Genomic DNA, 27,023 nt, shown 5'->3' on the forward strand with positions numbered 1-27,023 from the left:
GGCCTGGCAGAGCATTAAAAAGGAGGAAACACAGCATCTGGTGATGTCCATGAGTTCAAGACTTCAGGCAGTCATTGCCAACAAAGGGTTTTCAACCAAGTATTAGAAATGAACATCTCATCTCATTATCTCTAGCCGCTTTATCCTGTTCTACAGGGTCGCAGGCAAGCTGGAGCCTATCCCAGCTGACTACGGGCGAAAGGCGGGGTACACCCTGGACAAGTCGCCAGGTCATCACAGGGCTGACACATAGACACAGACAACCATTCACACCTACGGTCAATTTAGAGTCACCAGTTAACCTAACCTGCATGTCTTTGGACTGTGGGGGAAACCGGAGCACCCGGGAGGAAACCCACGCGGACACGGGGAGAACATGCAAATTCCGCACAGAAAGACCCTCGCTGGCCACGGGGCTCGAACCCGGACCTTCTTGCTGTGAGGCGACAGCGCTAACCACTACACCACCGTGCCGCCAGAAATGAGCATTTTATTTACAATTATTTAATTTGTCCAATTACTCTTGAGCCCCTGAAATGAAGGCATTGTGTTTAAAAAATGCTTTAGTTCCTCATATTTTTACGCAATCATTTTGTTCAACCCACTGAATTAAAGCTGAAAGTCTGAACTTCAACTGCATCTGAATTGTTTTGTTCAAAATTCATTGTGGTAATGTACAGAACCAAAATTAGAAAAATGTTGTCTCTGTCCAAATATTTATGGACCTAACTGTATAACAGGGATGATCTGACTAGGGGTTGGGAATTGGATGGTGACGAAACTGGGGAGAAAATTAAGGGAAAAAATAAGCCACTGTCTGTGTGATAACAGAATTTTTTCCCAAGGACATCTGATTACAGCAACTCTATTTTTACTGGAAGATCTATGACTGAGATTTAGCCTGTTTCTCTTCAAGTGCATATACAATCACTGTAGCTGAGCTGATGCAAGCAGACAGAATGGCACAGAGGGTAGATGTGGGGCCAGCCTGATCTGAACCTGCCTGAGTCTAGTCAGGATAAGAAAATGACCGATGAGCTCTGCATTGTCAACTGCAGTAATGAATGTGGAAGATTGTGGGCATACCTACTTTTGTGTCTCAGTGCTGCCACATTTCTGTACTATTAACAGATACTCCTAAATACTTGTCCATTTAAGAGTAAGGCTAAAAATATTAGCACATTGCGCTTATTCTTAAGCCTAATTGTAGGAATAATTTTCTGATTTTCTTGCCACTTTAGACCAAGACTTTACTCTGAGCAGCTTTATAAACACTGCCAATGATCTGTCAGCTGGTCATGTTTTGAAGGGAATAAAGCCAGGGTTACTGTGTACCGGCTCCTCCAACTCATCAACTGATCACAGTCAAAAACAACCAATACATAATTACAATCTGATGTTGGCTGACGTTAATTGTAGAGTAGGGTAATCATGTGAAATTATACACAAAGGCTTTTCAGTGACAGGTCAAGAACTCGATGTAACAGCTGCAACCAATGTGTTTGAAAGAGTAGACACTTTTACCTCAAGGTTGCCACCCACTCGAGCCAACAGAGGAGGCAGTGGTTTATCCTTTTCGTTTCTGATCTGCCTCCGAGACTGCCTTCGACCTGCAAGAGGAAGAGACAGCGAGTCTGTTCAAAACATTACTGTGTTTATTTGTAATATCAACAGCACACACTGCAAGGACCATCGCTAATCACATCAAAGCCTCCGTCTGTTTCCTTTTGTAGGAGTCTGTGCACATGCTTGCTTTCCTCACCTTCTGGCCTCTCATCAAAGTCCTCGTCCTCCTCCTCAGATCCCACAGAGTATTCAGACTGGTTGTCTGAGATATCAGCATGCCACTCTGTAACCGCAGACAGCAGGGTCAGACACACTTTTACACATACACATCCAACAGCATGCCTGCTCTCGCTTTATATGAGGTCTAGCTACAGTTTCAGCTGGACTCAGAGCTATTTAATTGCCAATTATTGCAAACTTCAAGAAAAATAATACTTATATTTTTATTACATTTCTACTCAATTACATTCCCACATTTATATATTTAAATAACTTCATCCATAGGCGGCACGGTGGTGTAGTGGTTAGCGCTGTCGCCTCACAGCAAGAAGGTCCGGGTTCGAGCCCCGTGGCCGGCGAGGGCCTTTCTGTGTGGAGTTTGCATGTTCTCCCCGTGTCTGCGTGGGTTTCCTCCGGGTGCTCCGTTTTCCCCCACAGTCCAAAGACATGCAGGTTAGGTTAACTGGTGACTCTAAATTGACCGTAGGTGTGAATGTGAGTGTGAATGGTTGTCTGTGTCTATGTGTCAGCCCTGTGATGACCTGGCGACTTGTCCAGGGTGTACCCCGCCTCTCGCCCGTGGTCAGCTGGGATAGGCTCCAGCTTGCCTGCGACCCTGTAGAACAGGATAAAGCGGCTAGAGATAATGAGATGAACTTCATCCATATCAAAGAATATGAATAAAATATTGTTATTTTCTTGTATTGGCAAATTGTGTTTCTGGGCATTCTAAATGTATTTGTTAAAGATATACAGTACCAATCAAAAGTTTGGATACACCTACTCATTCATATGCATTTCTGTATTTTGACTATTTTTGTTTTGCGCCTTGCCAAAAGTTTTGCCTTCTTAATGTGTTTGAGATCAAACATAAATAGTAAATAATAATAATAAATACAGTAAATAGCCCTGTTCCACAACTGTAGTAATCCATGTTATGCCAAGAACCGCTCAGATAAGTAAGGAGAAATGACATCCATCATTACTTTAAGATGTGAAGTGTTTTTTAATTTAAAAAAATAATTGAATTAGAAGGCATGTCCAAACTTTTGACTGGTATTAATCAAGTGAGATTAATTGACATCGTGGTATTAATTAAGGACTGTCTGCGTACATCAAAACCTTATGGATTAAAATAAGTGAGAGCGATTTGCTAGGATTTTAACCAATTTCATATGAATGACACTAGAAAGAAAAGTTATGAACACGAACCCAGCAATTTCCTTTTGAATTTTAAATATTTCAGTATGTTGAGGAATATGTAACTTTCAGTTAAGTCTTAATCTTCCATTTTTAATTGAGTAACACAATCCCATGCTCGGGGTGCCACGGTGGTGTAGTGGTTAGTGCTGTCGCCTCACAGCAAGAAGGTCCTAGGTTTGAGCCCAGTGGCCGGCGAGGGCCTTTCTGTGTGGAGTTTGCATGTTCTCCCCGTGTCCGCGTGGGTTTCCTCCGGGTGCTCCGGTTTCCCCCACAGTCCAAAGACATGCAGGTTAGGCTAATTGGTGGCTCTAAATTGACCGTAGGTGTGAATGTGAGTGTGAATGGTTGTCTGTGTCTATGTGTCAGCCCTGTGATGACCTGGCGACTTGTCCAGGGTGTACCCCGCCTCTCGCCCATAGTCAACTGGGATAGGCTCCAGCTTGCCTGCGACCCTGTAGGACAGGATAAGCGGCTACAGATAATGGATGGAGTACCATGCTCTCACTTTAGCATTATTTTTTCTGTAATTTTTGGCCTATTCAGCAGTTTCTAATATCACATATACACACACGTTTAAAACTACAAAATATGTCACAAATCTATCAAAAATTGTCATATAAATCTAAGCAGATGTACTGGACCAATAACAAGCTCTACCAAAACTTGGTTGTAAAGCTTCTGAAAAAATGGAGACTGGAATCATTAAGTTAAGCCAGCTATTGCAAACCCTGGCAGTCTTGGGCCTAAGGAAAAAATTTCAGGCTGGAAGCTGAGAACAAGGCCTTCAGTATGTGTTGAAGGACACATCAATGGCGTTAATTAACAAAAGGGTAAAGCCAAAAATACTACTCTCAGTTTGAGGTCTTGTTAAAAGTTCCTGCATATCTAACATGGTAAACACTGGACTGAGGTAATGGTAGATAGCAATGGTTGAACAAAACCTTCCAGGGCTGGGGATTGGTTGATTGTATGCTGTGGTGTGTATGTCCTGTATGCAGAGGCACCTTGATCCTCCTGTGCAGCATCATTGTAGTTGACCTGTTTGCGGACTCTCTTGCCCTTGCCCAAGTTGCGGGCCAGATCCTCCTGCTGCTGCTCGTAATGGTGCCGGAGAAGCTTCTCCCAGTAATCTGGGTCTACGTTCTCCTCCTGCTTAATGATCTCTCTCTCAATCTCCTCAATCTACCAAAACACACACACACACACACACACACACACACACAATAGAATAAGAAAACTCAGAAATAAGATATCTGGGACAGTAAGCAGAAGCACATCTTGACTGGTATTATTTAACATAACTTTCCATTCTTATGTTCTACTTCACTCCTTTTTAGTGTTTCTTCAATATTCCTTTCTTTCCTTCACCTCTCTCACCTTGTCGTCCTCTCGGACTGTGTACTGGGCTACTTTGAAAGAGCTAAGGTACTCGTTCATATTCTGCATATCGGTGTCATCTGTGGCATCCTGACTCCGGTCTAGCAGACGTTCAATGGCAGCATTATCGTAGTGAATCACGCTGCTGTCCTCATCCTTATTGTCTCCCGCTGGACAAACACAAGGACACAATTTTGAGAATGATGTGCAGTCATTACAAAGATGTAGTGTGCATCTCAAAAGATGTTCTTCCATCTCATTCACAAGTTTATTCTCTCATCATCCTCTCCACCCATATATTCCTTCTTTACACTCTTACACTGCAAAAAATGATATCTTAGCAAGTGAAAATATCTTGAAAATAGTTGACATGATCTAGCATTTCCTATTAGAAGAATACAAGACACTAATTCTGAGATTATTAAACCTAGTTTAAGATTGCAGCCAACTTATTCTAAGATGTCTTATCAAGTAAAAATAGCTGTCCATGCAGCAAGATCATTTCACTAGTATTAATTCATTTTCTCCTCAAATTCAGTTTTTTCGCAGTGCACCTTCGGTTTCGTCCTTGAAAAGCTCTTCAGTGCCGAACTTGAGGATGTCGTCTAGCTCCTGTTTGGACATAGAGCCAGCTTTGGAGCCTAGCCCTGGCCGCACCACCAGGTGGGTCAGCATCATCTTACGCTTGGCTACCTGGGTAATCCGTTCCTCAACAGACGCACGGGTCACAAACCGATAGATCATCACCTTATTTGCCTGACCAATCCTGTGGGCCCGACTGAAGGCCTGAGAGAGAGAGAGAGAGAGAGAGAGAGAGAGAGATGTAGAAAGAGGGACAAATGGAAATAATGTAAATAGATGACTTGCTTCTTCACTCTGACATGGTATGGTTACTTGTCAAAGCTGGCACATATGTTCAAACAGAAATACAACACATAACCCAGATATTATAGACATTATAATCTCTTTAAATGCCAAAGCATCATAACTTACTAATAGGGTAGTCACAATAGAGGCGGAATGAGCCGGAATGCCGTCGGAATGAAAATTCTTCGTATATTCCGGGATATTCAAAGTGCATTCTAAAAATTCTGACTGCATTCTGAGTGCATTCCAAACATTCGGGCCCATTCTTGTGGCTGGCCCGAATGCTTTGCTCATGCTCAAAACATTCGAGGTGGATTCGAAGAGGAGAAATATCGAACAGCATTCGAAGTGTATTCTAACTGCATTCCAAATATTCTTATGGCATTCCAACAGCATTCGAAACATTCTGATCACGTTCGAGGGAAAAATCGAAATGGCAAGCTACTTCAAATCCTGCCAGAATGTCCCGAATGTGCCTCGAATGAGCTGGAATGCCATCGGAATGAAAATTCTTCGGATATTCCGGGACATTCAAAGTACATTCTAAGTATTCGAGCTGCATTCTCTTTGAATTCTAGACGTTCAAAACATATTCGGCGGCTATTCCGGGAGCGTTCTGACTGCATTTGAGGTGAATTCGTACAGCATTCGAGGCACCTTCCGACCAGACTTCGGGTGGTATTCGAACCGCACTCATATGGCATTCGAAGTGCATTCTTAATATTCTTACTGCATTCTAACAGCATTCTAGGTATTCCTACTGTGTTCCAACTACATTTGAACTGCATTCGAAAGCTAATACACCCGGAATGTGCAAGAATCATTCAAGGCGGGTTCGAAGCGCATTCTAAGTATTCGAACGGCATTCTTACAGAGCTGTAAGAATGTTGGTCAGTTTGAAATTCCCGCCCGAATGTGGCACGAATTTTGAAAATTTTTTTCATTCCAGCTGGTTCTGCTTGATTCCCGCTAATTCCGAATAAGTGTGACGGGGGCCTAAAGTCCAGTTAGGTATGTTAGCTAATCTGTTTCTTCTTGCATCTGTGTGTGTGTGTGTGTGTGTGTGTATTTATACCTGAATGTCATTATGAGGGTTCCAGTCAGAGTCAAAGATAATGACAGTGTCTGCAGTCGCCAGATTGATTCCCAATCCCCCTGCCCTTGTAGACAGAAGGAAACAAAACTGAACTGCACCTGGAGCTGAAATTAAGAAAAAATTCACAGATGATATTAACTTTACGTTAACTATATCTAGATCAGACAGGTGGTAGGAGAGGGTTACGGTTGGGAGATAGAAATAATAGATTCTTTAAAAAGATTTGGCATTGATGAAAGAAATGTCATGAGATGACTTTCACAAAGACTTAAAACTTGTACCAAACATTTGTAATGAAAAATAAACACTATTATCATGATGAACCGTTATTCTTTGGTTAGACTGGGATTATGGTTTAGCCTATAGTTACTTTAAAACATGATTATCAGTACAGAAAACCAGTCATAAACAGATGATGTATTAGAGAAATTCTCACCATTAAATCTGTCTATGGCCTCCTGTCGTAGTGCTCCAGTGATTCCCCCGTCAATGCGCTCATACTTATAACCCTCATAGTCCAGGAAATCCTCTAGCAAATCCAGCATCTTAGTCATCTAATGTGACCATTAGAAAGTGAGAGAGTACATAAAAACTACTGCATAATTACCCTGCTCTGTGCGCACAGCTGTGTTTATGGCAAGTTAATTATGTATGAGACATATAGTACCAGTCAAAAGTTTGGACATACTGTACCTACTAATTCAATGTATTTTATTTATTTTTATTAATTAAAAGACACTTCATATTTTAAAGTAATGGTGGGCACAGTGGTGTATTGGTTAGCACTGTCACCTCACAGCAAGAAGGTTCTGGGTTCGAGCCCAGTGGCTGACGAGGGCCTTTCTGTGTGGAGTTTGCATGTTCTCCCTGTGTGTGTGTGTGTGTGTGTGTGTGTGTGTGTGTTTCCTCTGGGTGCTCCGGTTTCCCCCACAGTCCAAAGACATGGGACGGCCTTGGGCTGAGGTGCCCTTGAGCAGGGTGCCTGACCCCTGACTGCTCCTCGGGCGCTCTAGTGTGGCTGCCCACTGCTCTGGGTGTGTGTGCGTGTGTTTACTGCTTCAGATGGGTTAAATGCAGAGGGTGAATTTCACTGTGCTTGAGTGTGCATGTGACAAATAAAGGTTTCTTCTTTCTTCTTCTGGATGTTGTTTCTCTTTACTTAGTCGAGCGGTTCTTGACATAATATGGATTACTACAGTGTGGAATAGGGCTATTTACTGTATTTTTTATTATTTACTGTTTGTTTGATGGTTTCCGCTAATTAATTAATTTCACTCATTAACTTTTGACGAGGCATACCTGTTAATTGAAAAGCATTCCAGGTGACTACCTCATGAAGCTGGTTAAGATAACGCCAGTAGTGTGCAAAGGGTCATCAAGGTAAACACTGGCTACTTTGAAGACTCTAAAATATGAAACATATTTTGTTTACCACTGTTTTGTTTACCACATTATTCCATATATGTTCCAGATGTTATTTCATAGTTTTGGTGTCTTCGGTATTGTTCTACAATGTAGAAAATAGCCAAAATATAGAAAAACCTATGAATGAGTAGGGGTGTCCAAACTTTTGACTGGTAGTGTATATTATAACAAGAGTCATCAGGAGATGACGTATCCCCCTGGCCCCCACATGAAACCCCACTCTAGATTTACCTAAGTTGAACTGGTTGCCATGGAAATACGGAAAAAATAAAAAGCACAGAAATCCTAAAATGTCAAAAGGCACAGTCACAAAGAAAATGTCAAAAGGACAAAGTCACTTAACATAACTGTCAGGTTTCGTGAAAAAATTCCTAATAGTTTTTGAGTTATGCTCCAGAAATTAAAATGTTTACAGACAGACAGACGGACGGACGGACGGACGGACGGACAGAGCGATAGCTATATCCCCCTGCATTATATGCTGGGGGGATAAAAATCATATATGGGTTCACCTGAGAGAACACAAGCACTCGGTGGCCCTGCTCTTTCAGTTTTCTCAGCATCTTTTGCAGCAGCATTAGTTTCCCAGAAGCCTTTGTGAGGCTGACCCCCTCATATGTTCCACTTGGTGCCTTCGGAGCTTCCTATAAGGCACACACAACATCAGCATTGTTCCATATTATTAAAGAAAGAGACTGTAATTATTGCTAAAAATGTTCAGTCATATAAAACAATTAAAAATGGGCAGAAGCTTGAACTATACAGACATGTGCCATCCTTTAATACTCCTTTTTTAGAAGAAAGCCTCATACAGTGGTGCTTGAAAGTTTGTGAACCCTTTAGAATTTTCTATATTTCTGCATAAATATGACCTAAAACATCATCAGATTTTCACACAAGTCCTAAAAGTAGACAAAGAGAACCCAGTTAAACAAATGAGACAAAAATATTATACTTGGTCATTTATTTATTGAGAAAATTATCCAATATTACATATCTGTGAGTGGCAAAAGTATGTGAACCTCTAGGATTAGCAGTTAATTTGAAGGTGAAATTAAAGTCAGGTTTTTCAATCAATGGGATGACAATCAGGTGCGAGTGGGCACCCTGTTTTATTTAAAGAACAGGGATCTATCAAAGTCTGATCTTCACAACACATGTTTGTGGAAGTGTATCATGGCACGAACAAAGGAGATTTCTGAGGACCTCAGAAAAAGCGTTGTTGATGCTCATCAGGCTGGAAAAGGTTACAAAACCATCTCTAAAGAGTTTGGACTCCGCCAATCCACAGTCAGACAGATTGTGTACAAATGGAGGAAATTCAAGACCATTGTTACCCTCCCCAGGAGTGGTCGACCAACAAAGATCACTCCAAGAGCAAGGTGTGTAATAGTCGGCGAGGTCACAAAGGACCCCAGGGTAACTTCTAAGCAACTGAAGGCCTCTCTCACATTGGCTAATGTTAATGTTCATGAGTCCACCATCAGGAGAACACTGAACAACAATGGTGTGCATGGCAGGGTTGCAAAGGGAAAGCCACTGCTCTCCAAAAAGAACATTGCTGCTCGTCTGCAGTTTGCTAAAGATCACGTGGACAAGCCAGAAGGCTATTAGAAAAATGTTTTGTGGATGGATGAGACCAAAATAGAACTTTTTGGTTTAAATGAGAAGCGTTATGTTTGGAGAAAGGAAAACATTGTATTCCAGCATAAGAACCTTATCCCATCTGTGAAACATGGTGGTGGTAGTATCATGGTTTGGGCCTGTTTTGCTGCATCTGGGCCAGGACGGCTTGCCATCATTGATGGAACAATGAATTCTGAATTATACCAGCGAATTCTAAAGGAAAATGTCAGGACATCTGTCCATGAACTGAATCTCAAGAGAAGGTGGGTCATGCAGCAAGACAACGACCCTAAGCACACAAGTCGTTCTACCAAAGAATGGTTAAAGAAGAATAAAGTTAATGTTTTGAAATGGCCAAGTCAAAGTCCTGACCTTAATCCAATGGAAATGTTGTGGAAGGACCTGAAGCGAGCAGTTCATGTGAGGAAACCCACCAACATCCCAGAGTTGAAGCTGTTCTGTACGGAGGAATGGGCTAAAATTCCTCCAAGCCGGTGTGCAGGACTGATCAACAGTTACCGGAAACGTTTAGTTGCAGTTATTGCTGCACAAGGGGGTCACACCAGATACTGAAAGCAAAGGTTCACATACTTTTGCCACTCACAGATATGTAATATTGGATCATTTTCCTCAATAAATAAATGACCAAGTATAATATTTTTGTCTCATTTGTTTAACTGGGTTCTCTTTATCTACTTTTAGGACTTGTGTGAAATCTGATGACGATTTAGGTCATATTTATGCAGAAATATAGAAAATTCTAAAGGGTTCACAAACTTTCAAGCACCACGGTACAAACTGACCATTGTGCAGTATCAATTTCAGACACAAGATGGCAGCACTTTGTATGTCGCTATCACTATTTTTACAAAAAACGTTCAAGTCAAAAGAATACATTTGTTTATTTATTTGCCAAGCTCTTTTATCCAACTGAGAGATGACAGAATCCAAGCAATTAAGAGTTAAGGGTGTGTCCAGGGACCAAAAGTGGGTGTATTGCAGTCTTGGGATTAATTTTTTCAACCACTGAAGTACCACTGCCCCAAAGGAAACCACAGGAAGTTATGAACACCAGATAATAATGGCAGTGCTAGAATTTGCACTTGTCTTTATAAAGCAGTGGTGAGAGAACTGTGTTAAAAATTAGTGTGTGCATGTGTGTATTTGAAACTCATTGAAATAACCATGATAAATAAGTAGTGGTAACTGTGTGTCTCTCACCATGGATGCGACAGGAAAGAGGTAGGGGTGGTTGCAACATTTTTTCAGGTCCATCATGATGTTGAGCAGAGAAACCTGGTTCCCTCCTCCCTTCGAGTTCAGTGCCTCAAAGTTCCGTGTCAGGATGAACTTGTAATATTTTCTTTTTAGAAACATACAGACAAACGTGTAAAGGTTATTACTGAATCAGCTAACTCATTTTAGCTCACTTAACTTTTGCACCCTAAATTTACTTGTGGTTTCTCTTCTAATTCCTTTGGTTCTCCTGTCATACAGTTGCAACCCTGAAGTAGTCAACATCTCATCTCATCTCATAGCTGCTTTATCCTGTTCTACAGGGTCGCAGGCAAGCTGGAGCCTATCCCAGCTGACTACGGGCGAAAGGCGGGGTACACCCTGGACAAGTCGCCAGGTCGTCACAGGGCTGACACATAGACACAGACAACCAATTCACACTCACATTCACACCTACGGTCAATTTAGGCCAAGTTTACATTAGACCGTATCTGTCTCGTTTTCTTCGCGGATGCACTGTCCGTTTACATTAAATCGCCTGGAAACGCCGGGAAACGGGAATCCGCCAGCGTCCACGTATTCAATCTAGATCGTGTCAGCTCCGGTGCTGTGTAAACATTGAGATACGCGGATACGCTGTGCTGAGCTCTAGCTGGCGTCGTCATTGGACAACGTCACTGTGACATCCACCTTCCTGATTCGCTGGCGTTGGTCATGTGACACGACTGCTGAAAAACGGCGCGGACTTCCGCCTTGTATCACCTTTCATTAAAGAGCATAAAAGTATGAAAATACTGCAAATACTGATGCAAATACTGCCCATTGTGTAGTTATGATTGTCTTTAGGCTTGCCATCCTTCCACTTGCAAGTGGTAAGTGACGCGCATGCCCGACATGCACTGAGATCACACACACAGCGGCTCAGTCCCGAAAACACTGCTAGTGTGCTTCACTCGCGCGCTCTGTGAGCCGCGCAGGGCCGGAGTGCGCACCCTCCAGAGGGCACTCGATGTTCAGGGCGGAGTGATTTGGAGCGCAGGATGCCTGCGGAGCCGAGCGTATCCGTGTATTGGTGTTGCTGTGTGCACGCGAATCGTGTATTGGTGTTGCTGTGTGCACACTAATCGTTTTAAAAACGTTAATCTGATGATCCGCTGATACGGTCTAATGTAAACATGGGCTTAGAGTCACCAGTTAACCCACGCGGACTTACAGGACAAAATACTTGTCTCTTATACAAGAATGAAATATGTCTAAGAGTGCACCAACAGCTTTCTTTCATTCTTTGGTCGAACTGGCCAAAATCATATCATGCAGATCTAAAGCTCAATTTTTTTTTTTTTATGTAGCAGTCACACTTAACATCATGCCAGCGTATCAGTCTCTGGAATTTTGTTCGTACCAATCTGTCAGTTACACTTTTTTTGCATCAATATTGTCAGCTGCCTAAAGAGAAGACCTTCTTGCTTATTGTTTGTGCACAGGTTGTCTGAGGTATCTGAAGTAGCATTCAAGTGTTTCCAGGTCTGTGGATGTTCTGTGTATATCAAAGGCAACAGGAAACTGATAACATTTTGAAATGCTGGTTACATTCTAAAGGTTGAAAATGCACTGCATGACTGAAAAAATGTTTGGCTAAGAAGTGGAATGGGCCTCGAGACTTATGCACTCAACCAAAGAGTGCTGGTGAGGGAGATTAGTCAGCAACTACGAAACTAGTTCAATAATCTGTTTTATAAACAATAGACAGCTGAGTGCAGCTTTATTGGCGCATATTATGAAAATGAGCCAAAGTTATTGTCGAAGGTAAGCATTACACACAATGCTTCAAGTGTTCCACTCACAATTAGAGAAACCACTTAGGTTTCCTCTAACAAAAAATAATTCTCACAAGAGCTTAAAAGAGCTGGAATTCTTCAAGGAGGAGTGGTCCAGAATTCCTTTATAATGGTCTCCAACTTTGTTAGACATTCCAGGAAGAGGCTCAGTGCTTCTTTACCAAATTTTGACTCCACTGATATCGATCCTTTTCCTTCACGGATATTGTGATGCGTGCATCCAGCCACCAACATCTTTTCAAACTGCTGCATCACAAGGCAGCTGAAGACACTTGGAGAAAATATGCCATCCCTTCCACTCAGAGCACGGCCAGTTTTGTTTTCTTGGATGGCTGCTGTCAGGGTTTGAACTCTTGACGATAAGGTGAATACTTTTATGTTGCGCCACTTTAAGAGCCCTCGACATTCCTTTTAAACACTAAGCCTACATGTTGCTCATTTTAATGAAAGGTGCCAACAATGCTGCACAGTATGTTCTTCTACCACAAAGCATTTCAGTCTCTGAGGCTACACATGACTGTAACTGAAAACGCCGTCCTATATCTTCCCGAACTCTATAAACCCATAACCCTTTGTGTTCTCACTGTTCTCTCACTTCTGCATCGGGCTAAGCTCCACACGCACGATGAGCTCTGTTTTAGCCGGCATGTTCTTAAATACATCCGCCTTGAGCCGTCTCAGCATGTGCGGCCCCAGCAGATCATGCAGCTTCTTGATCTGGTCCTCTTTGGAGATGTCCGCAAACTCCTCCAGAAAACCCTCCAGATTACTGCAGACACAGAGAGAGAGAGACAGACGGAGTTCAGAGAATGTGTGCGTGTGAGAGAGAGAGAGAGAGAAATGCATGTGTGTTTGTTCTCACTTGAAGCGGTTGGGTGTGAGGAAATTAAGCAGGTGAAAAAGCTCTTCCAGGTTGTTCTGAAGGGGCGTGCCTGTTAGCAGCAGTTTATGATCAATCTTATAGTCATTCAGTCGCCTGAAAAACTGACAACACACACACACTTCAGTATTAACAGTAAGGTTTTTATGCACTCTAGTCACTTCCGCTGAATTGTTATAATAAAAAAAAAAATACACGTGAATACAAACTATGTAATGTGCACAACCGCACACATGCACACAAATGCAGCTACCTTGGACTGATTATTTTTCAGACGGTGAGCTTCGTCCACCACTAGACAGGCCCAGTCGATGGATTTCAGGGCCGTCTGGTCAATAGTCACCAGCTCGTAGGACGTCAGCAACACATGGAATTTAATGGGCGCTTCTCTCTGGGATATAGAAAGAGAAAGAGTCAGACAAAAATGTAATCTACAGTGCTAAATGTCATCTTTATTATTAGTAGTCTTTGTGCCCTTTCACAGTACATCAGGATTTTATAAACATGTACCAAACATCGGAAACATTTCAGACTTATGCATGTGCCGAAACCTCTCGATAGCGAACAACAAATTTCACGTCATGGTTAACAGGAAACTAGTAATGTGAACTTAAGGCAGACACTGGTATAAATGGTCGTGGTACATATAACAGGTCTAGGGTTCATATTAGTTTTTCCTGTCTCCTTCTCACCCTCAGTTTGAAAGCTTTCTTCCCTCCTTTCATGGCAGTGTCATCAAAGGAGAACTCATTCTCACGGATGATCGCTCTACTGTCTTTGTCTCCCGTGTATGTGACCACATAAAAGTCTGGAGCCCACATCTCAAACTCCCGCTCCCAGTTGATGATGGTGGAGAGTGGGGCGCTCACCAGGAACGGCCCCTTGGTGTGACCCTGAGCAGTGATAAGACACAAAATCACTAAAGGATACTGCAGACTGAATTACACAATGCAAAAAAATCACATCTTAGTAAGTGAAAGCATCCTGAATAAAGTGGACAAAGTAATTATAATAATAATAATTTAAAAAAAAAGAAGGAGCGGCACGGTGGTGTAGTGGTTAGCGCTATCGCCTCACAGCAAGAAGGTCCGGGTTCGAGCCCCGTGGCCAACGAGGGCCTTTCTGTGTGGAGTTTGCATGTTCTCCCCGTGTCTGCGTGGGTTTCCTCCGGGTGCTCCGGTTTCCCCCACAGTCCAAAGACATGCAGGTTAGGTTAACTGGTGACTCTAAATTAACCGTAGGTGTGAATGTGAGTGTGAATGGTTGTCTGTGTCTATGTGTCAGCCCTGTGATGACCTGGCGACTTGTCCAGGGTGTACCCCGCCTTTCGCCCGTAGTCAGCTGGGATAGGCTCCAGCTTGCCTGCGACCCTGTAGAACAGGATTAAGCGGCTACAGATAATGAGATGAGATGAGATAATAAAAAGAAAAGGATGATCAAACCTACAGTACCAGTCAAAAGTTTGGCCACACCTTCAAAGTCAATGCTTTTTCTCTATTTTTATTAATTACAAGACACGTCTTAAAGTAATGATAATGTCATTTCTCTTTACTTAGCTGAGCGCTTCTTGACATATGGATTACTACAATTGTGGAATAGGGCTGTTTACTGTATGTTTATGATTTACTATTTACTGTTTGATCTCAAACACATTAAACAGGCAAGAAATTGCACTAATTAACCGTTGACGAGACACACTTTTTAACTGAAAAGCATTCCAGGTGACTACCTCATGACGCTGGTTAAGATAATGCCAGTAGTGTGCAAAGCGTCATCAAGGTAAACAGTGGCTACTTTGAAGAGTCTAAAATATGAAACGTATTTTGTTTTTTGAAACGTTTTGTTTGCCACATAATTCCATATATGTTCTGTATGTTGTTTCATGGGTGGTGTAGTGGTTAGCGGTGTCGCCTCACAGCAAGAAGGTCCGGGTTCAAGCCCCGTGGCCGGCGAGGGTCTTTCTGTGCGGAGTTTGCATGTTCTCCCTGTGTCTGTGTGGGTTTCCTCCGGGTGCTCCGGTTTCCCCCACAGTCCAAAGACATGCAGGTTAGGTTAACTGGTGACTCTAAATTGACCGTAGGTGTGAATGTGAGTGTGAATGGTTGTCTGTGTCTATGTGTCAGCCCTGTGATGACCTGGCGACTTGTCCAGGGTGTACCCCGCCTTTCGCCCGTAGTCAGCTGGGATAGCCTCCAGCTCGCCTGCGACCCTGTAGAACAGGATAAAGTGGCTAGAGATAATGAGATGAGATGAGATGAGATGAGATGTTGTTTCATAGTTTTGATGTCTTTAGTATTGTTCTACAATGTAGAAAATAATCAAAATACAGAAAAACCTACGAATGAGTAGGGGTGTCCAAACTTGTGACTGACTGGTACTGTATTTCTAGAAATATTTACTAACTTGAAGCTCATCCTTGTTTTATTCTACTGGCAGATAGTTTAGCTTTTTCTAGAAATAAATGCTTCGGAAATAAGCAAAATGATCTGCCAATAGAATACGGCAATTTCAAGATTGAAATGCGTAACAGTATCAATAAATCAGCTTAATAATCTTATACTTGGATAATTTATCTAATAAGGAGAAATATTAGTTTAAATTGCCTATACTGTATGCAAGATATTTTTACTTTCTAAGTTTTACGTTTTGCAGTGCATGCATTTTAGAGTCTGTGCTATTTCTTGCTTTTAATATTGCGCCGCATGATATTATGTTGCACTTTCTGTAGTCCAGTCGACACCCAATTTGCACAGTGTTCGTATTTAAACAGGGTCTTTAGGTTAGTAATTAACACAGAAAACAGTCCTAATGCAGCAAGGCCAATACTGAACCACTGCACAGTTGCATCTGGTGTAAATAACGCGTATTGATTCTTATGGCCACTGATTTACAGCATAACAAAGAGGTGCAGAAGTGGTGTGTTTCCAGATCCATGCTGAAATAGTGATAAGCCTCTTCATGCCTCAGAGAGCATTACCTGTGCCTCACTACATCTACTAAAAGATGGCATGGCAGACACACCTCTTTAAAGAGTGAGTAGAGAAAGACAATGGTTTGGATAGTCTTGCCCAGGCCCATCTCGTCAGCCAGGATGGTATCAGTGCCCTGAGCCCAGGAGAAGCGCAGCCAGTTGAGCCCTTCCAACTGATAGAGGTGCAGCGTTCCCCCTGTCACTGTCACAAAGTCCGGCTGCTCCTCGTACTTTATTGTAGGCTGGGTGAGTTATGAAGGAAGTTTTTTTTTTTAAAGAACAAAAGTGTTTTGTGAAATTTATCATTAAAAATGGAGTACAGCTGAAGAAAAAGGAAAGCAATTCTGGTCTGCCAACGGCTCATACTCACATCATTAACAGGCGTGCCAGGAGCATCATCATTCTCCTCTTTTCTCCTCATTTTCCTTGGCTTGTCTGGGTCTTCCTTCATCACCTCCTCTCTATGAGACCCAAAAGAGACTTAGTGTCAAGGCTTTCCCTGGCTAATAGAACACCTACTGACAAAATGTTATAAGCTGTCATAGCTAGTTGGCAGAATACACACAGTATATACACACTCCTGGCTGACTTGACTCTCTTTGTGAATTTTTCTATGGGCTGACTAAAGTGATCCATCCATCCATCCATCCATCCATCCATCAATGATCCAAGTTAATCCAAAAATGCACAAGTAAAATGTTTAAGCTCTCTCTGTTTTGGATGTTTTTTGTTTGTTTTTTTTAGTTCAGTCCTACCTGTGTCTCCAGTAAGCTGCCTTATGGATGCCAAACTCTGGGATGTCCAAGTCATCTCTTTCCCATGTACACTGATCGTAAGTTAAGTCTCTCCACTTCACCAGGTAGTGGTAGTTCCCCTTCTTATCCACACTGCAAAGACATATAAACACACAAACACGAATCAACATTGGCAGTTAATAAACATTATTAATACATCAGCATATGAACACAACAGTAATGATACTACTGTACATTGCATAAAACAAAACTCACCTGTGGTTAATTATTCTGTGTACCATCATCCATTCTTGCTTAATGCCATAGCGGTAGTACTTCTCCTCTAAGATAGCGTATTGAGGGTCTTTGGCCCGTCGTTTCTCACTTTTCCCAGAATCCTCCTCTCCTCCAGAACCATAGTCTAAACTAGGTGGCTCGTCCATATCAGTCTTCCGCTGGTAGTTACGGAACATCACAGAGTGAAAGATCTCCAGCTGAGGACAGAACCATAAGAAATGGAGAAAGATGCAGACTTTGTTCTTCAGTGCCAAACCACATATATTTTTGTAACATCTATCTATCTATCTATCTATCTATCTATCTATCTATCTATCTATCTATCTATCTATCTATCTATCTATAGTGTCTTGCAAAAGTATTCCTCCCCCTTGGTGTTTGTCCTGTTTTGTTGCATTACAAGCTGGAATTAAAATGGATTTTTGGGGGGTTAGCACCATTTGGTTTACACAATATGCCTACCACTTTAAAGGTGAAAATTGTTGTTTTATTGTGACACAAACAATAATTAAGATGGAAAAAAAAACAGAAATCTGGAGTGTGCCTAGGTATTCACCCCCTTTTGTATGAAACCCCTAAATAAGAGCTGCTCCAACCAATTCACTTCATAAGTCACATAATTAGTTGATTAAGATCCACCTGTGTGCAATCAAAGTGTCACATGATCTGTCACATGATGTCTGTATGAATCAACCTGTTCTGGAAGGACCCTGACTCTGCAACACTACTAAGCAAGCAACATGAAAACCAAGGAGCACTCCAAACAGGTCCGAGACAAAGTTGTGGAGAAGCAAAATATCCCACAGAGCTCCATTAAATCCATTATAGCAAAACTGAAAGAATATGGCACCACCACAAACCTGACAAGAGAAGGCCACCCACCAAAACTCACAGACCGGGCAAGGAGGGCATTCATCAGAGATGCAACAAAGACACCAAAGATAACACTGAGGGAGCTGCAAAGATCCACAACGGAGATGGGAGTATCTGTCCATAGGACCACTTTAAGCTGTACACTCCACAGAGTGGGGCTTTATGGAAGAGTGGCCAGAAAAAAGCCACTGCTGAAGAAAACACATTTGGAGTTTGCCCAACAGCATGTGGCAGACTCCCCAAACACATGGAAGAAGATTCTCTGGTCAAATGAGACTAAAATTTATCTTTTTGGCCATCATGAGAAATGCCATGTGTGGCGCAAACCCAACACCCTGAGAACACCATTCCTACAGTGAAGTATGGTGGTGGCAGCATCATGCTGTGGGGATATTTTTCATCTGCAGGGACAGGAAAACTGGTCAGGACTGAAGGAAAGATGAATGGCACTAAATACAGGGCCATTCTGGAGGAAAACCTGTTTGAGTCAGCCAGAGGTTTGAGACTGGGACGAAGGTTCATGGTCTAGCAGAACAATGACCCTAAACATACTGCTAAAGCTACACTGGATTGGTTTAAAGGGAAACGCTTAAATGTCTTGGAATGGCCTAATCAAAGGCCAGACCTCAATCCAATTGAGAATCTGTGGCATAACTTGAAGATTGCTGTACACCAACGAAACCCATCTAACTTGAAGGAGTTGGAGCAGTTTTGCTTTGAGGAGTGGGCAAAAATCCCAGTGGCTAGACGTGCTAAGCTAATAGAGACATACCCCAAGAGACTTGTAGCCATAATTGCAGCAAAAGGTGGCTGTACAAAATATTGATTTGGGGGGGGGGGGGTGAATACTTATACACACTCCAGATTTCTGTTTTTACCATCTTAATTATTGTTGTTTGTGTCACAATTAAAAAAAAACAATGTGCACCTTTAAAGTGATAGGCATGATGTGTAAATCAAATGGTACTAACCCCCAATAATCCATTTTAATTCCAGCTTGTAATGCAACGAAACAGGACAAACACCAAGGGGGATGAATACTTTTGCAAGACTATCTATCTATCTATCTATCTATCTATCTATCTATCTATCTATCTATCTATCTATCTATCTATCTATCTGCATATCTGTCCATCTGTCTATTTCACTATCCATCAAATATATGTACAACCCCGATTCCAAAAAAAATTGGGACAAAGTACAAATTGTGAATAAAAACAGAATACAATGATGTGGAAGTTTCAAAATTCCATATTTTATTCAGAATAGAACATAGATGACATATCAAATGTTTAAACTGAGAAAATGTATCATTTAAAGAGAAAAATTAGGTGATTTTAAATTTCATGATAACAACACATCTCAAAAAAGTTGGGACAAGGCCATGTTTACCACTGTGAGACATCCCCTTTTCTCTTTACAACAGTCTGTAAACGTCTGGGGACTGAGGAGACAAGTTGCTCAAGTTTAGGGATAGGAATGTTAACCCATTCTTGTCTAATATAGGATTCTAGTTGCTCAACTGTCTTGGGTCTTTTTTGTCGTATCTTCCATTTTATGATGCGGCAAATGTTTTCTATGGGTGAAAGATCTGGACTGCAGGCTGGCCAGTTCAGTACCCGGACCCTTCTTCTACACAGCCATGATGCTGTATTGATGCAGTATGTGGTTTGGCATTGTCATGTTGGAAAATGCAAGGTCTTCCCTGAAAGAGACGTCGTCTGGATGGGAGCATATGTTGCTCTAGAACCTGGATATACCTTTCAGCATTGATGGTGTCTTTCCAGATGTGTAAGCTGCCCATGCCACACGCACTAATGCAACCCCATACCATCAGAGATGCAGGCTTCTGAACTGAGCACTGATAACAACTTGGGTCGTCCTTCTCCTCTTTAGTCCGAATGACACGGCGTCCCTGATTTCCATAAGGACCTTCAAATTTTGATTCGTCTGACCACAGAACAGTTTTCCACTTTGCCACAGTCCATTTTAAATGAGCCTTGGCCCAGAGAAGACATCTGCGCTTCTGGATCATGTTTAGATACGGCTTCTTCTTTGAACTATAGAGTTTTAGCTGGCAACGGCGGATGGCACGGTGAATTGTGTTCACAGATAATGGTCTCTGGAAATATTCCTGAGCCCATTTTGTGATTTCCAATACAGAAGCATGCCTGTATGTGATGCAGTGCCGTCTAAGGGCCCGAAGATCACGGGCACCCAGTATGGTTTTCCGGCCTTGACCCTTACGCACAGAGATTCTTCCAGATTCTCTGAATCTTTTGATGATATTATGCACTGTAGATGATGATATGTTCAAACTCTTTGCAATTTTACACTGTCGAACTCCTTTCTGATATTGCTCCACTATTTGTCGGTGCAGAATTAAGGGGATCGATGATCCTCTTCCCATCTTTACTTTTGAGAGCTGCTGCCACTCCAAAATGCTCTTTTTATACCCAGTCATGTTAATGACCTATTGCCAATTGACCTAATGAGTTGCAATTTGGTCCTCCAGCTGTTCCTTTTTTGTACCTTTAACTTTTCCAGTCTCTTATTGCCCCTGTCCCAACTTTTTTGAGATGTGTTGCTGTCATGAAATTTCAAATGAGCCAATATTTGGCATGAAATTTCAAAATGTCTTACTTTCGACATTTGATATGTTGTCTATGTTCTATTGTGAATACAATATCAGTTTTTGAGATTTGTAAATTATTGCATTCCGTTTTTATTTACAATTTGTACTTTGTCCCAACTTTTTTGGAATCGGGGTTGTAATATAATAGCAGAGTCCCATACTTAAGAGAATATGGCAATGCATCGACCTGATTTTTGATGGCTTTGACTGTACAATATCCGTATGTACGAATGACGAACGTGTACCACCACAGGTAACCCAACCTTAAGTGCAGGAAACATACAGGTATCTCATCAACACTTGACCACCGGACAACAAAATTTGTATCTTTATTTACATAGATGGGTTTTTATCCAGCGGTTATTTTTAATTTTTATTTTTAATAATATGCAATTATTTACTAACACATTTTATGGAAAATATTCAGTTTCATATAAAACTAGTTAAAACAGTTATTAGTCCACCAGCTTGTTGGACAGTTGACAGCTTCTGTCATGTAAGGGCAATAGACGGATGTAAGTGAAGGAAGAGTTTTATTGAAAGCACGCTAGCAAACTGATCCAAAACGGAGACAAAGGCGGAGTCAAAAAACAGGCAGTGGTCAAGCGAGGCACAGACAGGATATCAGAGGTAATACAATACAATACTCAAAGTCCATAAACACAAACAGGCTCAAAACCAGAAAAGCGATACAAAATACAAGGCTTTCGCAAAGTCTGTGTGTTACTGAGAGTCCTTATATGTATAGTACTGTGCAAAAGTCTTAGGCACATGTAAAGAAATGCTGTAGACCAAAAATGGCTTAAAAAATGAAATTAAATGTTTCAACATTTAAAAATACTATAAACAGCAGTAAGCCACAATAAATGAAATATATGTGTGAGATGACCCTTTGCTTTAAAAAAAATTAGCAGTCTCAGGTATAGTTAGTGCAGTTTTATAAGGAAATGAGCTGTAGGTTTTATTGAGCATCTTACAGAACCAGCCTACCAGCGAGTGGCCTAGTGGTTATCGTGTCCGCCTCTCGATCGGGAGATCGCAAGTTCTACTCACAGTTGGATCATACCAAAGACCATCAAAAAATGGTACCTACTGCCGTCTGGCAAGGCACGCTGCAATACAGATGCGAGTGGGGAGTCAAACTCTCGCGATTACCAGAGGACTAGCCCCCTACTGTAACCCTAGCTATGTAATAGGCGAGAGGCCGAGGGCTACAGAAACGGAGATCGGCGCCGCCCTATGCTCCACATGGCTTGGGAAGGACTTTACAGAACGAGCTACAGTTCTTCTGGACATTTTGAAAGTCACATTTGCTTCTTAATTTTGCACCAAAACCCAGTAGCCTTCATTATATTTTCTTTTTTAATCTGAAGAGGTCTCTTATGTAATATGCTGCTCAGATACAAACTTTTTTTCTGTAGCATTTAATTTTGTCCTGGAAAATGAACTTTTGGAACTCTAAAATGTTTTTGTACTGACTCGATAATGTAGAAGTCATAAAATAGAAATCTATAACAAAGTTTGTGTTAAAAAAATAGAGTGCCTAAGAGTTTTGCACAGTACTGTATGTACTCTGAGTGTGAATCAGTAACAGGTACATGCTAATTAGTCTTAACGGGGTGCGTGCATTTTGCAGTCTGCAGCCACAAAAGCACGTGGACGTAACAGATGTAACCAGACAACTGTTTGACATATCAAGTTTGATATTCGATCGTAACTATGTAGTAATGATGTAAAGTGAAAGTGCTGGTTCACTGCTGTCCACCAGGCACCCAGCAGAGTCACACCATAATAAATGTTGTGGTATTGTTTCTGGTGCATGACATGCGGTGTCGAATAAATAAATAAATATGTATTTGTAAGTATGATGTGTATCTCATTATTGGTATCAGTCAGAAGGCAATGCAGCAATTTATTGACGTGAAATACAATAGACTACACAGTTTGATGGTTGATATGCTATAATATTATTATTCTATACGGGTTAATTTTGTGCTCTTGCAAATATTTTGCTCATATGCTCATCAGGAGCTCCACTTTTAGGCAGTGCCTAAATGTCTATATTATATTCGATAAGGTGGAATGACTCTTGTTTTGCCTCTCAGTCTCTCTATTTCTCATTTATACACATATACACACACCTGAAGTTCAGTGATCCATGTACAATGCCAGTAGGACTGTCCTGCCAATTTCACGAAGAACTCTCTCTCTGGCCGGCCTTTCATGGGAGGTGGGGGTGGAGCATCAGGTGGCGCATCTGGGGGCGGAGGAACAGGCACAGGAGGAGGCGGTTCACCCCATCGCCAGTGTAAGATCTTCTGCACACGCCCTTTGATTGGTGGACACTGTGGAATGAATGGCAAAATTGAGCAATGACAGCACATACGATCATGTTCACCATCTCAAAATGCATTACTGTTGACATATTATTCATCTTGTTCTGAAACAGTTCCATCATGTCAGTTCAGCCCAATTTAATATACTCTAGTTCAGTTCTGTAGAACTTACGGTGCATCTGGGGCAGAGCCACTCTCCATTGGGTATTTCAGGCAGTGGGGGGTTGAGGCAGTGTATGTGATAAGAGGAAGGGCAGGAGTCACAGCACAGCAATTCCCCTCCATCTTTACACACTCGGCAGAACTCCATGTGATCATCCTCCTCTTCCTCTCCTCCTGGTCCTGGCTCCACCACCCCTCCATCATCACACTCTTCCTCAAACTCCTCAAAGTCTTCTTCTTTTGCCTCCCACTGAATCCCTTCTTTCTCCTAGAAGAAAGCACATCACAGAATTACAGTGTGATTTTTATCCATCATGTGGCCATGGCCTGAAGGTTAGAGAAGCAGCCTTGGGCCCAAAGGGTCGCTGGTTCGATTTCTGGGACTGGCATGAAAAATGTGATGGGAGTTGAGTGGATGAAACGCACTTTCCCCTCCCTCTGTATCATGGCTGAAGTGTCCTTGAGCAAGGCACCTAACCCCCAACTGCTCCCTAGGCAGTGTAGCATAGCTGCCCACTGCTCTGGGTATGTGTGTGTGCTCACTGCTCACGTGTGTGTTCACTGCTTCAGATGGGTTAAATACAGAGGAGGAATTTCACTGTGCTTGAGTGTACATGTGACAAACAAAGGCTTCTTCTTCTACTCACTAATGGTTTATGAATTACAAAATCAACAATACATTTTATAACACTTTTATCTCAGTAGGTATTTAGTGACTCCTGTCAATCTAAACTGCACTAAAAGAGTGGCCTGAAAAGTGTATTACTGCTTCTATAATGGATAATAACGCACTAGCAAGGAAGTGAAAATAAATTATTCCATATTAGCTGAGCAGTTAGTACTTTCATTTAACCTCAGTGTAACACTGACCTGAGACTTGTGTTAGTGACCCCTGTATTATATATGATTTCAAAACAGGTTCAATCACAAAAAAGAGAAAAAAAACAAACACACAAACACAAGGATACCAAACTAATCTCTATCTATATTCCTCACTCTAATAACTATGTAGCTTTTCTATTAATTTCAGTTAATAACTAATTCATAACAGTTTGGGGGAAGCCATGGTCTAATGGCTAGAGAAGCAGCTTTGGGACCAAAAGGTCACTGGTTCGAGTCCCTGTACCAGCAGGACTGGCTGAAGTGCCCTTGAGCAAGGTACCTAACCCCCAAATGCTCCGGCAAGCATGGTGGCGTACCTTGTGTCTGACTAGTCAAAGAAAAGCTGACGATGTGATCATCAGTTCGGGTGGTGCCCGACCAAAATAAAAAAAACAAAACGAATAATAGTCATATAATAATAGGCTGTATCATAATTTAAAGGAACAGTCCACCGTACTTGCATAATGAAATATGCTCTTATCTGAATTGAGACGAGCTGCTCCGTACCTCTCCGAGCTTTGCGCGACCTCCCAGTCAGTCAGACGCAGTCAGACGCGTTGTCACTCCTGTTAGCAATGTAGCTAGGCTCAGTATGGCCAATGGTATTTTTTGGGGCTGTAGTTAGATGCGACCAAACTCTTCCACGTTTTTCCTGTTTACATAGGTTTATATGACCAGTGATATGAAACAAGTTCAGTTACACAAATTGAAACGTAGCGATTTTCTATGCTATGGAAAGGCCGCACTATAATGACAGGCGTACTAACACCTTCTGCGCGCTTCGGCAGCACATTGATATCTAAGCTCCGTATCAATGCGCTGCCAAAGCGCGCAGAAGGTGTTAGTACGCCTGTCATTATAGTGCGGCCTTTCCATAGCATAGAAAATCGCTACGTTTCAATTTGTGTAACTGAACTTGTTTCATATCACTGGTCATATAAACCTATGTAAACAGGAAAAACGCGGAAGAGTTTGGTCGCATCTAACTACAGCCCCAAAAAATACCACTGGCCATGCTGAGCCTAGCTACATTGCTAACAGGAGTGACAGCGCGTCTGACTGCGTCTGACTGACTGGGAGGTCGCGCAAAGCTTGGAGAGGTACGGAGCAGCTCGTCTCAATTCAGATAAGAGCATATTTCATTATGGAAGTACGGTGGACTGTTCCTTTAATAATGTCTAACACAGTATGAATTTATTAATTTAAATAGAACAACAGCCTAAACCAAAGAAAAAAAGCAGTCAGGAGTTGCCCTGGTTAAGTGTTATGATTCACTTTTCTTGACATTTTATACTATGTAACCAAAAGTTTGTGGACACCTGTTCATCACATCCATATGTGCTTTTTTTAAGCATCCCATTCCAGATTTAGTCCCCCTTCACGGTTATAATAACCTCCACTCCACTGGATTTTGAAGCGTGGCTGTGGGGATTTGTGATCGTTCAGCCACAAGAGCATTAGTGAAGTCAGGCACTGGTGTTGGGTGAGGAGGCCTGGGGTGCAGTCAGTGTTCCAGTTATCCCAAAGGGGTTAAGGTCGGGGCTCTGTGCAGGACACTCGAGTTCTTCCACTCCAACCTTCGCAAACCACATCTTTCTCTTAAAGGCACAAGGGTACTGTCATGCTGGAACATGTTTGAGCCTCTTAGTTCCAGTGAAGGGAAACTTTAATGTTATGGCATACAAAGACGATCTGGACAACTGTGTGCTTCCAACTTTGTAGCAACTACACTTTGTAGCATCAATGTATGTGATGTCAGGTGATGGTCATGTGTACACATATACACATACAGTTGTGAATATACACACATACATATATACATATATGTATGTGATGGTCAGGTGTCCATATAATTTTGGCTATATAGTGTATTTTCTTAAATTACGAATACAAAGGTGCACAGTTATAAAATATAGTAAGATATAGTCTTGTATAAAAGACTGGCACCAGCTTTAAAGGAGAACTGAAGTCATTTTTAAACTTGCTTTATTTCTTAATTAACGTGTTATTCAATGACGTTTTCAGTCTTAGTAACCTTATATCGTGACTCGTATTGGCAACTAATTGCGATTAAATATTAGATTTATTGGCCTATTCGGTTTTTAGCCATGTTGAATTTCGTTCATTTGGTCCACGGCAGGCGTCGCTTATCCGCGTGATCTTCACGAGACTTGTGCGAGACTTCAAAACGTGAAGTGTCAGCCAGGTGTCAGCGCCGCCATTTTGAAAACTGTTTTACAAACGAAATATTGCACAAAAACGAGTTTAAATGACGATTACTGCCTACTTTTTCAAACTTTCCTGATTGCTATCAAAACAAAGAAAACTTCCGGCTTGATTACGTCAGCATTCGAAAGAGGGCGCGCGCGTCTTCTGACAACGTTGGCAGATGTTGGTCACTTTGATTTCCGCTGTACGTTTTACTTCCGTCCTACGATGTCTCGCACAGGTCTCGACGAATCTCGTTTACGGCCATTGCGTTAACATATGGACTGATATATTACAGAGCATATTTCAAACACTCATAACTTGCTCTAGGAGCGACAAAACAGCTGTCAGAAATCTCATCTCATTATCTGTAGCCGCTTTATCCTGTTCTACAGGGTCGCAGGCAAGCTGGAGCCTATCCCAGCTGACTATGGGCGAAAGGCGGGGTACACCCTGGACAAGTCGCCAGGTCATCACAGGGCTGACACATAGACACAGACAACCATTCACACTCACATTCACACCTACGGTCAATTTAGAGTCACCAGTTAACCTAACCTGCATGTCTTTGGACTGTGGGGGAAACCGGAGC

General features: G+C 41.9%; 1 protein-coding gene across 5 annotated transcripts in view; it reads right to left on the minus strand.

The window, feature by feature from the left end:
* Nucleotides 1-27,023, minus strand: part of chd3 (chromodomain helicase DNA binding protein 3) — an 88,789-nt gene that overhangs the window by 47,375 nt on the left and 14,391 nt on the right. For all 5 annotated transcript variants that reach the window (XM_060942223.1, XM_060942897.1, XM_060941615.1 and 2 more), the window contains exons 9-27: nt 23,352-23,609; nt 22,985-23,188; nt 17,315-17,532; nt 17,060-17,191; nt 16,675-16,765; nt 16,355-16,546; nt 14,026-14,226; nt 13,587-13,724; nt 13,316-13,437; nt 13,049-13,222; nt 10,601-10,742; nt 8,266-8,397; nt 6,765-6,882; nt 6,308-6,432; nt 4,920-5,151; nt 4,366-4,535; nt 3,993-4,170; nt 1,763-1,849; nt 1,525-1,610 (exon numbers count right to left, since the gene is read on the minus strand). In XM_060942223.1, the coding sequence (XP_060798206.1) occupies nt 1,525-1,610; nt 1,763-1,849; nt 3,993-4,170; nt 4,366-4,535; nt 4,920-5,151; nt 6,308-6,432; nt 6,765-6,882; nt 8,266-8,397; nt 10,601-10,742; nt 13,049-13,222; nt 13,316-13,437; nt 13,587-13,724; nt 14,026-14,226; nt 16,355-16,546; nt 16,675-16,765; nt 17,060-17,191; nt 17,315-17,532; nt 22,985-23,188; nt 23,352-23,609 (3,000 nt within the window). The remainder of the gene's footprint in view (nt 1-1,524; nt 1,611-1,762; nt 1,850-3,992; nt 4,171-4,365; nt 4,536-4,919; nt 5,152-6,307; nt 6,433-6,764; nt 6,883-8,265; nt 8,398-10,600; nt 10,743-13,048; nt 13,223-13,315; nt 13,438-13,586; nt 13,725-14,025; nt 14,227-16,354; nt 16,547-16,674; nt 16,766-17,059; nt 17,192-17,314; nt 17,533-22,984; nt 23,189-23,351; nt 23,610-27,023) is intronic.

This window comes from Neoarius graeffei, chromosome 1 (assembly GCF_027579695.1).
Source record: "Neoarius graeffei isolate fNeoGra1 chromosome 1, fNeoGra1.pri, whole genome shotgun sequence".
Lineage (NCBI taxonomy): Eukaryota > Metazoa > Chordata > Actinopteri > Siluriformes > Ariidae > Neoarius > Neoarius graeffei.